Source organism: Antrostomus carolinensis, unplaced genomic scaffold, assembly GCF_000700745.2.
Source record: "Antrostomus carolinensis isolate BGI_N321 unplaced genomic scaffold, ASM70074v2 scaffold4133, whole genome shotgun sequence".
Classification (NCBI taxonomy): Eukaryota; Metazoa; Chordata; class Aves; order Caprimulgiformes; family Caprimulgidae; genus Antrostomus; species Antrostomus carolinensis.
Window position 1 is genome coordinate 36,586 of NW_010307104.1, and position 13,249 is coordinate 49,834.

Below are 13,249 nucleotides of genomic sequence, written 5' to 3' on the forward strand. Positions count from 1 at the left end.
AATTAAACAGATTATGGATTTCCCAATCCAATAATCACTGACAAAATACACATAAGTGTATCTTCCTCCCCCAAGTCTTGAAGAGAAGCCACACAGTCCATGAAATCAGACAAGCCCAACTGTACCCTAGATGAGCCACAAAGACATAACATCGCGCACGGAAATATCTGTCTGGTGTCTCCATTATTAGATAGGTGGGTATCAACTTAAATTCTGAAAAGTGTATATTGTACATATGGCAATAATGTTTAACTATTTTTTTTTTTTTTTTTTTAAAGCAGTCTTTCAAAATAAGTCATTACTGCTCCCGACTGGTCACGCTGCATCTGTGCTGGAAGTCACCACATTGTAGTGAGGCTGGCAAAACAAACGTGTGCCACATTCTCGCCTGCTGCAGTTTGTTGCTTCGTGTATTCAATTAAGCCAGTACTTACAGTGACCTGAGGTTAACATGCTGGGCTGTAAAATGGCACGCATTCACTTCTGCTAGCTCTGCTACAGCACAGTAACCTTCTGTGAAGGTACAGGAAGGGCAGAAAGGGCTAACTTAGGGCAAAAACCAGTTACCACTAGTCCTTTGGCACCATACTTGCAAGATGTCTGATTTGCTAGAAGAGAATGATAAAAAACAGCACAGTTGTATTTTATTTTACAATACCATGAGGCCACACTGTCTTGGTTTACTACAAGCATTCCCTCCTGAATCCTAATTTGGTTTTGTTCAGACTGAATACTAAATGTACTAAACACAAGTAAATACCTGCTCCTGGAATGACTGTTTACAGTAAAGGTAAAGACCACCGATTTCTTGCCTATAAGCATTATGAAGAAGATGGTCTCTCCTAAGAAAACTGCAGTTTATTGCCACTACAGTAAAGAGTGTGTGAGGAGTTCTCCCTCCCCCGGAGCTGCTGCTTGCTTTTGCAGCTGAGGCAATATAATAACCAGGAACTGGTATGTTGTAATGACCAGAAGTCAAAATGACCAGTTTGATTATTTTTGCATGCATGTGAGATTGAACTAAACTAAACTAGTTTTTAAGAATAAAAAGGCCGAGTCTTTTCAGAAAATAATATGGATTGTTAAGTATGCAAGGGCAAGTTTTTCTATTTCTACTGGTAATTAGACACTAAAGACAAACCCTAAATAATCAAGGTATGCTTTTTCCTAAGGTGGTGTTTTGTTTTGTTTGGGGTTTTTTTTAACATGGCAAAAATCAGTGAATATTTCATATTCTAAGAAGGTATTATTGGAAATTTTGTTTCTTTTTTTTCTTTTATTTTTGTCAGGATACTGTTACTGTACCACCAGTGAAACCATACAATTGGTTCCTCAATCAGGCATGGCCTGTAGCTCCTTAAGCTACATTTACTGAGAAAGACTGTACGATGGATGGTTCTTCATGGCAAGTCTTAGCTGAATTTGAAACAGGAAACATCAATATGAAGCCTCATTTAAAAGCAGGACCAATTAACAAGACTACATCAGATATGAATTCTCTATACAAAATTATTTCTCTTCACATCAAGAAAGGAACATTTCAAAATAGCAATGTATCTTCTCAGCTGATTTTACTGATTAGCCATTACTGAAGATAACTGTCTCTGAGTACCATTTTAATCTTCACAGCAGAGCCTCTTCTTTGATCTAAGGAGGTGGGGTGCAGAAGGAGGGAGAAGAGAAGAACTTAACAAGCAAAAGAATGGTTTATAATGACTCTTTAAAATTACTGTGTTGAGTACCATAGGAATATGATTGTCTCAGAAATAACTGGGATAGCAAATGTGGACAATAGAAATGTCTTGACCAGTGTGTAAAAAGGAGCAATGGAAAACTCAAAATACATTAAAGATACATATTTCTTGCTAGTAATCTTTTTAAAATGCTTTCTACAAGAAGCTGTAATTAGAACACAACATTTCAGTGCAAAATTCTGAACTACTAAAAAAGTAATACAATAAAGAAGTTTCCCAAGTATAGTGGTGGTCTCACTCAAGCTGGTTAGAATGTTGCAGGAATACCTAGCAACAGCCTCAGGTTCTTTGTCACCCTCCACCCTAGCTAGCAACAATTATACCAATGTGTTTCATTAAAGATTTTACATGATCCACACAACCAAGGAAATTAAAACACAGGACAGTTAATTCAAGCAATACAGCCTTCCTATTGAGTTAGCTGGAATTCATGTGTAGGTATATCAGAATTCAAAATATTAAATGGGATGTTTCCGTATTTTAATGAACTTGCATCACACCACTAAATTAAGGCTGAGGCTGTCCTCCAAACACATACCTGCACATTTCCAATTGCAAAACCAGCATGCTTGAAACCCCCATTTAAGCATAACATTTAATCAGTAAATTGCAGCAGCTAATTTCAAGAGTCTGAGGAGTAGGCTATTTGTGCCTTAACAGGCAGCCTGTTTATTGCAAACCCATACCAGGACGTTCTTGCTTAGTATTAGAGTACTTGCCAATCACTTTCTATGGCAATGTAGTTTTAGAAACAACATAAAAATACACGCAGTATCATGAAAACAGGAGCCTTCCACACCTATCAGCACTTCTGCAACTTGAGTAAAACAAACATCTAAGTTACCAAGAGCTGTCTGTACACAAATCTTAGATATCATCCTTAGATAAGAACAGATTTTTATTCCAACAGTTGCATTATCATCAACCTGTACTTTGTATAACTAATTATCAATCCAACTCCGAAATAAATTCAAGAGAAGTTACTAGAAACTGAAAGGTGGTTCTTTGGTTAAGCATGTGCTTCTGCTACTTTGAACCTAGTGCCTCACTGTATTTATGGAAAAGCTGTTCAAGTATGAAGTTTCGACCTAAAACCCCACTTCCTATTTATAAAAAGGATCCATTTATAAAGATCTATTGTGTCAAAATACTTCAAGAAGCAAAACAAAAGGCCTTAACTGTCACCAAAACTGCAATTTAAACAAAATTATGTATGGATGAAAAGCACTGGAGTAGGTTAATACTGTGACCTAAGCAACACACCATTTCAGGAATTTAAGAACTGTTTATTATTAAGATATATCTTAATATGTAACATATACCTTATACCTTGTCAAGATATTTGTCCAGAGTCTTACAAAGGGGAAAAAAAACCCCTACTAAATTAAAACAAAATCCACCCTCTCTCTCTCCCTTTCCTATTTGGAAATAACCTTAAATTTGTTTGAGAAGTTAACTGAACTCAGCCACAGCATCTGAAAACCAACATTAATACAATCCCCATTCAACTACTTCCCATTACTGGAAGCAGACCTGACAAACATGCATTACCTTTGCCTGAAAACACTTAAGGCCTTTGATTAAGTTTAGTTGACAAGATGACTCCACTGGGATGATGGGTAAACAGCAAAATACTATCAGATTTCACTGCAAGTGAGGGCAAGATTTAAACTATTTGAACAAGGCCTCCTATTTCAATATAAAGAAACCCACAATTAACAATCTGCATGTCTACTAATATCAGGAAGGTATTAGAAATATCAGTCCCCAACAACATTAAATTTCAGTGCATATAAGAGGATAATATGTAAGTGTTATTGTAAGTTACAGATGATAGTCAAAGCCTCTAAAGAAATACTTTGAGGAGCAGCAAATAATTATATTCTACTTTCATTGAACAATGAGTGGTTTACACCTTTTTTGCCACCAGATTAACTGAGAATAAATATTTTGGAATTAGCTTTCTTTAAAGCTACTACAATTTAATAACACAAATAATCCAATAAATAAAAGCCAAGTTAGTAATTTCAGCAGATAAGATAATGACTCCAGTGGATATACTTGTCCTCTTAATCATTCTTTTTAGGAAGACAGGTCTTCAAGGTCTTCAACAAGGCAGTTCAACTGTGTTAGTATGCAAAGCCATGGGAAGCAGACATTCTCTCTTGAGGAGGCAAAGTGCACAATAATGTAAGGCCAGCAGATGTTCAAGAAGTGGTTTCTCCTAAAACCCAAGCTATGCTTCCCTGTGCGCTGCCCCTAGGCACAGCTGGAAAAGGATAGAAGGCCATGGCTGTTGTGAACTCAAGACAGAAGACAGCAATTCTCTCAGGCTGAACAGGTGCAGCATAGCACCTTCATCACTCTGCAGCCATTTTCATCTCCTCAGGACTCTCTCTAGGTGACCTAGGGGGCAGGGGAAGGAAAAAGTAAGACTCAAATCTGTTGAGTGATTACAAGTATCTTGTTTCCTACAAATGAAACAGGAAGCAAACACATAGGCAGATTTTTGTGTGTACTGTGGGAAGCTCTATCTACGGTGTATACAGGAAGTCTTGGAACGTAACTTCTACAAGTCAGAGACTACAGACAGGTCCAATTAGTGGTTTTTCTCCTAAGTACCCATATGAAAGATGACAACATTATTAATGTGAATGAAGCAAAGGATTACTTCTGACAAGCACGGAATCCTCTTTAAGATAAATGCATAATGAGCTAATCTAGGTAATTTAACAAGACAGTAGATACTAAAATGGCTACTGTCATTAATAACTTCACAATATGATTTCCAACTCTAATTAAGTATTCAATTGGGAGTTTATTCATCCCATTCCTTAACTGTACAGTTTAAAGATACATTTCTATATTCCCCATTTGGTAACTTCAATAAATAGATTAATCAAAATAATACTTTTAATGGAATAATGGCATATAATGTTATATATTTTTAAAATTCAAGTATGTTTATTTATATTTTGTGTGCAGTACACAAATTTATGTGTTTTTACACATAAAGACACAGTATTTGCAGGCAAGCCTCTTATTAAGGACAATGAACACTGACTATTAGATATCCATGAATAATAGTTTTACACGGAAAAAAGCATGTTCAATCATCTCCTAACAAAATGGTAACAAATTATAGGATACAAAGGTATTTTCAATGAATTCTCTAAAAAAGCCTTCTGTAAGAAGCTGAGAGACATTAAACAAACACTTCAAGTTTACAAATTCCAGTCAGTATTTTACTTCACCATAATCTTTATTTCTAGAGTATAGGACAGCTGAATCCTCTCCAAATACTTCAATGTCCATGTAGGTGTGTATGCACACTCATATATCATGCACACATTCTCTATACCTATGCACAGGCACACTGGTCCATGCAAAAACATACTGCGTGCATGTAAGGCATTTACTTACCGGTAAATCTGTAATGGCCATGATGATTGTGATGGAGTGGGCACTGAATTTGTTGGACTCACCAACATGGCACTATATATGTTGGAAGCAACCACAAGTATACAAAGTAGAATTGGTCCTATGATGGCTCCTTCCAGTCCCAGGTAATACGCTCCACCAGCTACTGCAAGACCTGTCAGGTAAGGATGACCACCTCTGGAATTATGGCACAGAAGAATAAGATTACATTAACAACAAACAACAATACTATCAATTATGAAATGTGAATTAATCATAAGGTTCTATTAAGCTTAGAAAATGGCATAACTAGCTATAGATACCCACGTTTACACTATAAACTGCTGTTTGAATGACTGCACAAATACTCCAAGCTGTATTCTGCACTATATTTGCACAACAGATCAAACAAAGTTTATTAACACAAGTAATACCCACAATGGAGTAGCTACTTCATGGACATCTGCTAAAGAACGTCTGAAGGAGACAATGGCAAAAACATTTCCATTTCGAAAATGGAAAGATGATTGATTACAAAGAATGTTCATGCTTTATGGCCAGGAATTGTTAAATTTTAAGGTAACAAGCAACAAGTATTAATGAGCGCCCCTGAGCAAAGACATTAATTCACATGACGACAGCAACTTGCATACTCTTTCGAAGAGTAGTTAGCTTGTATTCTTTAAATAAAAAGTCATGTCTTCTCATTTTGTTATCAAATCACCTCTCAGATTGAGTGTTTATCATTAGCTTTTAATGTTTTCAGATGAAAAACAAGATCAGATTTTATGAACATATTAATATTTACTGGAAAGTTGAGGCCAGTGGAGCTTTTGATAAGAGCTATTATGGCAACAAGTAAGCCATTCCATTTTTCTTTTCCATATTTCAATTCAGATGCATAACACAAATTCTATCAACACCATTTACACAAAACCTGCTCATCATCCTTAATCTTCATGGATAAAATAATGATGGTAATATGGAATTATATAAGAAAAACTACAGTTGAAACTCAGCACCCAATTTTCAGGAAGTTGCTCTAAATTCTTAGTGTACTAGAGTGAAAATACCAGCTAGTCAGTTTAGAGCTTCTGCACTTTCTAGCTGGTTTCTATCATGGTCCTGACTTCTACCCAGCTCCCACATTGGCAGTCTTTGCCTTCATCACAAGCGAGTGCAGAATGAGATCATGAAACATGACCTATTACATCATACATACCTTGATTATTTCTTACCTAGATCAAATTTAACCTACTGGTAGGGCCAGATTGTTTTTTGAGGGGACAAACTTGACCTTAAAGTTCTATGTTTCTCCAACAGTAGATGTGATTAATTTCTAAACCTTTAAAAACTTGAAATAGTTTTTTTCCCAGCATTTGCATCAGTTTAAATGTTCTTCTGGCTAGTTTGCTAAACAACAGATCACCCAATGAAATAGGACTACAGGATAAATTTAATGCATTTGGAAAACCCTGCATAACCTAATTACAACTATTTCAAATAGATTTAATCTAATCTGCAAGACAGCGTGATGCTTACTGTTCTATTTAATGGGAAGAATACAATTTTGCTCTACCATCAGAAAATCTATTCCCGCCACATGTATTTTCTGGACAGTAAACAGAGCCTGCATTCCCTACAGTCAAAAAATATATCCTAATAGGTAGAAGAATTATTGGCTGGTTAAATAGCTACTAGCCTTAAATTTATCCACGATTTACTGTTGGAAAAAAAAATAGTAATTTGATTATACTTCTCCTGTTAGCTTTAATTAACGCAAAATAACTAGTGTCACAGTCTATGAAAATTATTATTTATATTGTACATATTATCACTAGGTTCTCTCTGTTCAGTGTAAATTAGATTTAATGAACAAAAATATTAATTTTTAACTTAACGCAGAACTGAAACACCTAATGTCCTTATTCTACATTAACTCCACTATAATAAAACACAGCACAAATGAGGGACTGGTTCCAGCATGTAACTAAGTTTGGACCATTAAGTTCTCAACTCAAACATTTTAGTAGGATTGTTGTCGATGATCAAGACAGAAGCAGTGACTAGAGGAGTACATCTTTATATCTTTCTTGTACATGGCTGTGAACATGTCTTGCACATATGAAACTTGACGGTTTGCATCTTTGCCTGCTCTGTTAAACAGCACTACTTGAATTTATGCATAAAGGGATTCAGTAGATATCTGAGCAGCAGAAAATGTCAGTGGACATTTCAGTTCCATTCCAGATATGGAACTGAAATGTCGACTTTGTCTCCATAGTTTGGAGTTTGTTTCTCTGTGTACAAATTCAAAGCTGAAACCAGGAGGTATTTCAAGTCAATAGAGGCAGCCAAGCACCCAAGGCAAGATTTTTCAAGAAATCTGCGCCTGCCTCCCACAACAGGAAAACAGCCACCAGCTACTGTCTCAGTAGGAGCCCATCTCCAGTTTCACAATTTCATCTGTCTCAACATATTTAAAGATCAATCCATAATCAATACATTTTTACACTGGGGGTATGGTGACACAACACAAAGGCTGGCTTCAAAAAAATCCTCAAAATTCTCACAATCTATTCTGAAAAATTAAAGTATTTTTTCAGGTCCCTAGCTAGCTCATGGATTTCTTGTTTGTTATGGAGCATCATCTGGCATTAGGTGATGTAAAGGAAAATGCTACACATCTTTAGTCAATTATTAGATAAATAGCAAAGGTATTCTTAGATTTACTTTACTAACTGAACAATTGATTTTGCTGACTTTTTAGAACAAGTTCAAGATCTCTGAAGGGACAAAATTGACAGAAAAGAAGCCTGGGAAAGTACAGGGACTTAGGCCTTACTTACTAGGAGGTGGTATCACTACATTTATTCCCACGCTTAAAGATACCGTTCTTCACGCATCAGAAAAGTTTAATTAAAGGCATCGATGATTGTTAAGCACTTTTACAATACTAACTTTAAAAACTCTTCAGTGTACTTACCCTGATATATCTGAATAAATTGCTGTATCTACAAAATAGGTTGGCAAGAGGTGAAAAACCAAGAGCAAAATGGCTTTGCATCCCTGTCCTTGCACAAGCCACAAATCTAGGACTGCAGGGATGGCTGCCCAGTATGTCCCCAGAAACGGCACTGCTCCAAGGATCGCTGCTAATGCTAGAGCACACAGAAGCAAAGGTGAGGAAAAGACCAGAGGAACATATTTCACAAGTATATTTACAGTTAAATTCTGACATTTTTGCCACACTGGTGGCAACTTCTGTCAACTACTGTAAATAAGACACTGAAGAAGTGCCACATAAGGCTCCTCGTGTTTTATAGCTGCAGTTTAGGAAAAAAGAAAATGACACTGTTCCCCATACAGAAAAGCTTTACCAACTGTCAGTCATAAGGAGTTACTTCCAAAAGAGGCACCAATTCAGAAAAATTTAAAGTTATACCAAACATGCACATTTCAAACTTGTACATAACTACAAATTAGCAACTGTGTGCAAGACAGTGTTCAAGCAGAGGTCTCACTGTCACACACTGGATCTCCTGCAGTCAGCCACAGTAATGTAGGTAGTACTGTGAGAAACCAGGCAAATATAAAACCCATGACTTACATATTTCTGTATATACACACAGATGTACACCTTTCTGATTACACAAATACCCACTGTAATCTGAAGTGGTGCAGTACTGCTCTCATTCTAATTTAATGCAACAGGAATGATCATAATACAAAAAATATTTTTTTCCTCTTTTTTGATCTCATTAACCAGAAAACAAAAACTTAAGATTTTGCACGTAGCTGAATGAAAAAGAATTATCACCTTCTAAGTATGTCTAATGACAATCAGTGCCTTTAAGGTAGTTGCACTTTATAATACAGCCATTTCCTATTATAATGGTTTTTGTTGATTTATAGCTTCCCTTTTTGCTCTCTCATACATGAAGGTACAACTTTTTTTTAATTACTGTTATTATTTTTAGAGGAAAAGAGGCAAAAGAGGAACAAGGAAGAAGATTTTTAAGTTAAAACTGTTCAGTCACTTCCAAAGCTAAGATGAAAGAATAACAGAAAACCAAAGGCTGGTAATACATTCAGGCAACAGTACTGAGAATAAGAAGCATGCCTCTGTCGTGCATTTTCACGATACCACATCTTCCTGCATTTAGGCATCTTGAAAAAATCAGCACCTATCAACTATATGGAAGAAATAAAAGCCAGGGCAGGCAGAATGAAGTTAAAACCTGGAAAGACTTGTACTGAATAGAAGAGAGAAAGCATTACATCCAGCAAAAGAAACAGATAGGGGAAGTAAAATAACTGGCAGGAGATATGTTGTGAAAACAGAAAAAGGCAAGGCTCAGAAGTAACACAGCAATCAGGAACTTCTCTCCACCCTACCCATGGCCATCCTGAAATACTCCTGGAAAAAGTTTTCAGTAGTGCTACATACATTCACAGTTGGAACTGAAGATTTTGAATCTATGAGCCATGAAAAGGCATACAGTCTTCATAAATAATTAGATTTATGGTAGTTTAAATTAAACTTGGAAGAATCAATGTTAAGAAGTTCATTGGAACCACAATGCATATAAAAAAAACCTATTAAATTTGTAATAGTATTTTCATAGTGGGATTTGAACAATAAAGAGGGAATAAAAATGAGGTTACATATTGAACAGGAAATAATAAAAAAATATCTGAATAGCTAGCTACTCATTAAGCTCATACCATATACTGAGTTCATCAACACTCAGGTGTTATGACAAAAAAGTAGCCAATCCTGTAATTGGAAACTGTCTCAAAATATTTGCACGAATTAACCATATTAAGGTTGCCTATGCAACTCTAATTCTGATAGTTGCCAGCTTCTGATTACATGTTCTCTAAAATAACTTCAAGACTAATCTTATCAGCAACATTTAATCCTACTAATCTTGTACAATAAATAATTATGTAATATTATCTATAAATAGATTATTATTGTTCAAATTCTTACCAGACGGTATGAAGACTATGTTAATCCCAAATATAGTGTGAGTCAGCCAAGTGTACAGTCCATAGAACCCAGCCATTTTGAGGGAAGCATCAAATACACCTCTAAAACAATCAAAGAAACTCTGTTAAATTTCATTTGCAATAGAATTCTGGGAACTATAAAGATATACACAAGCTGCTTTGAAAAACTGCAAAGCCATTAGTGCCACAAATAACACAACTCAAAACATAACACTGAACCCTTTATGTATTTGTTCGCTATGAAAAGAATAAGCATCCATCACATCTGTCATTTAAGGCATTTAGACACAAAACCCCCGACTGTTCTTCACTGTACACTGGGTTCCAGGGATAAACTCCTCGAAAGAAACTGCTCAAGCATCAGACCACATCTCTATCAAGAATAACCTTTTATCTATGAGAAGCAGTACCATTCTACATATGAACTACTTTTTTTTTCCCCCTCCACTTTTACCTGTTCATTCATTTCCTTTATCTGCCTACATTTCTATATCTGCTCATTCTCATCAGATTAAAACCATCCAGAGGGACTTGGACAACCTTCAGAAGTGGGCTTGTGTGAGCCTCATGAGGTTCAACAAGGCCAAGCACAAGGTCCTGCACCTGGGTCGGGGCAATCCCCTGTATCAGTGCAGGCTGGGGGATGAAGGCATTGAGAGCAGCCCTGCAGAGAAGGACTTTCAGGTACTGGTGGATGAAAAGCTGGACATGAGCTGACAATGTGCAGTCACAGCCCAGAAGGCCAACCATATCCTGGGCTGCATCACAAGGCGCATGGCCAGCAGGTCGAGGGAGGTGAATCTGCCCCTCTGCTCTGCCCTGGTGAGACCCCACCTGGAGTACTGTGTGGACCTGTTGGAGCAGGTCCAGGGGAGGCCACAAAATGATCAGAGGGATGGAACACCTCTTCTATGAAGAAAGGCTGAGAGAGTTGGGGTTGTTCAACCTGGAGAAGGCTCCAGGGAGACCTTATTGCGGCCTTTCAGTACCTAAAGGAGGCCTATAAGAAAAATGGGGACAGATTTTAGCAGGGCCTGTAGCAATAGGACAAGGGGTAATGGTTCTAAACTAAAAGAGGGTAGAGTTAGACTTGATAGAAGGAAGAAACTTTTTACAATGAGGGTGGTGAAACACTGGCACAGGTTGCCCAGAGAGGTGGTAGATGCCCCATCTCTGGAAACATTCAAGGTCAGGCTGGACGGGGCTCTGAGCAACCTGATCTAGTTGAAGATGTCCCTGCTCACTGCAGGGGGGTTGGACTAGATGACCTTTAAAGATCTCTTCCAAACCAAACCATTCTATGATTCCAATTCACAGTACAGTCTCTTTTATGTGCCAAAACAGTTTTTACAATTAATTCAGCTAGTAATTATTTTTTTGCTGGGTTGATTTTAACTAACTAGCTCAGCTCAATACGCCCCATCCAACTCATAGAGCAGTGGCATAAAAAGCTGCGTTCCCACCAGGAAAGAAGCCAGCACACTCATGGCTGGAAGGCAGGAACTCTTCTTTGCACAATAGTGCTGGTTTATCCCAGCTGAAACTAACAGCTACTGTCACCATAACTTCAAAACCAAATAACTCATTTTCTTCCTCCAGACACCACCAAGATCTGTTGCAAAAGACAAGCTACCAATGACAATCAAACGACAGCTGTTATCGTAAAAGGGACTGGAGTACTCTTCTTCTATAATGATCCCCCAAATTTCAAGTGATCACTGGAAGAACACTGAAGAATGAAATTACTAAAAAATGACTATTTTTGCAAAAAACCTCTTAAGCTGCTCTTTGACTCTCTTTAAGGGCTCTGTTATTTTAGGAATAAAAGACCCTCAGATATACTCTAGCTATGCATAAAGCAGAAGTGGCAATAAGTGGTTTTTTATAGAGTAAGGTCATTTTCAGGAGCAATATAAATACAAAGATGATTTTCAGAAACGACTCTGTGACACGATTTCAACCATTTTGCTGTTGAAATTAATTTCTCCTTAGGAATGAAATAACTGAACAAAGAGAGGTAACACCTCGAACATATGGAGGCTAGTAATGAGACTAGTCAAATAAACTGATACAGCCTTGAACAAAGCACAGGTCCTTGAGATGGTGTAACTGATGCAAATATTACACCTTCTCAAGGCAGGACAGGGCTCCAGTGACTGCATCAAAACTTCAGACTTTTAAACAGTGGGAACTAGTCTGAAGGACACACTTTGTGGAACTTTGAGCAAATGAACCAAATTCTCTCTCCACCTCCACCCCTTTCTCATCTATTGCTATCTGCCAAAGTTATGATCCTTCTGTTTTGCTCATTTAGCTAAAACTTCAGCTTTTAAAAGGATAGTTTCTTGTTTCCTGTGACCTTTGTTACTTTGCTGTTCAGCTATGCAGTCAGTTTTCCCTTTAGCCTTACCCAAGCCTTTCTTAGCAGTTGGCATGCACTGGCACAGGACGTTGAACATTCATTATTCTCCACACCATTCGTAAGAATATAATACTTTTAGATCCTCATTTTAGCTTGAAAAATTAAGGAATGAGAGCAACACCTAGCTGGACTCAATAAAGCTCGAGATCCATTGCAGTCTTATATTAAGAAACTGCCAGTCTGCTCACATTATTACTATTATAAAATTGTGAATCACAAGCATAGAGAAGAGGGTACTGTGATTGCTTATAATTCAGCCTAAAATGACAAAAAAGGCAAAATGCTAAAGCTGTGATATTAAATCTTTGAAACAACGGGAAATCCTGAAGTTTTGTATCAGCCTTCATGCTGTCTTCTTGCATTAAAACAAATCTTTAAAACAAATAGCAGAAATCTAACCAAGGTTATAATAATATATACTGCAACCATAAATACACACATAAAGAATTATTAGATATGCAAGCATAGAATCTTGCAGTATGTTATACTCAATGTATTTCTCATAGCATCCCTTTATTCTTGGAAATGCCTGACAGAAGATCTCTTCCCTATATATTTAGTAATTATTTCAACACCCCTTGTCTTTCCATCCTTTGAAGTTAACTACTAGGCCTGCCTTAGAGGCAAAGAGAAAAAC

General features: G+C 37.0%; 1 protein-coding gene across 1 annotated transcript in view; it reads right to left on the bottom strand.

Moving 5' to 3' along the window:
• Window positions 1–4,114: 4,114 nt before the first annotated feature.
• TMEM245 (transmembrane protein 245) overlaps window positions 4,115–13,249 on the bottom strand; it is a 51,398-nt gene continuing 42,263 nt past the window's right edge. Inside the window, exons 11-14 of the mRNA XM_010165306.2 lie at window positions 10,171–10,271; window positions 8,161–8,335; window positions 5,178–5,372; window positions 4,115–4,160 (exon numbers count right to left, since the gene is read on the bottom strand). Coding sequence (XP_010163608.2) covers window positions 4,115–4,160; window positions 5,178–5,372; window positions 8,161–8,335; window positions 10,171–10,271 — 517 coding nt within the window. The remainder of the gene's footprint in view (window positions 4,161–5,177; window positions 5,373–8,160; window positions 8,336–10,170; window positions 10,272–13,249) is intronic.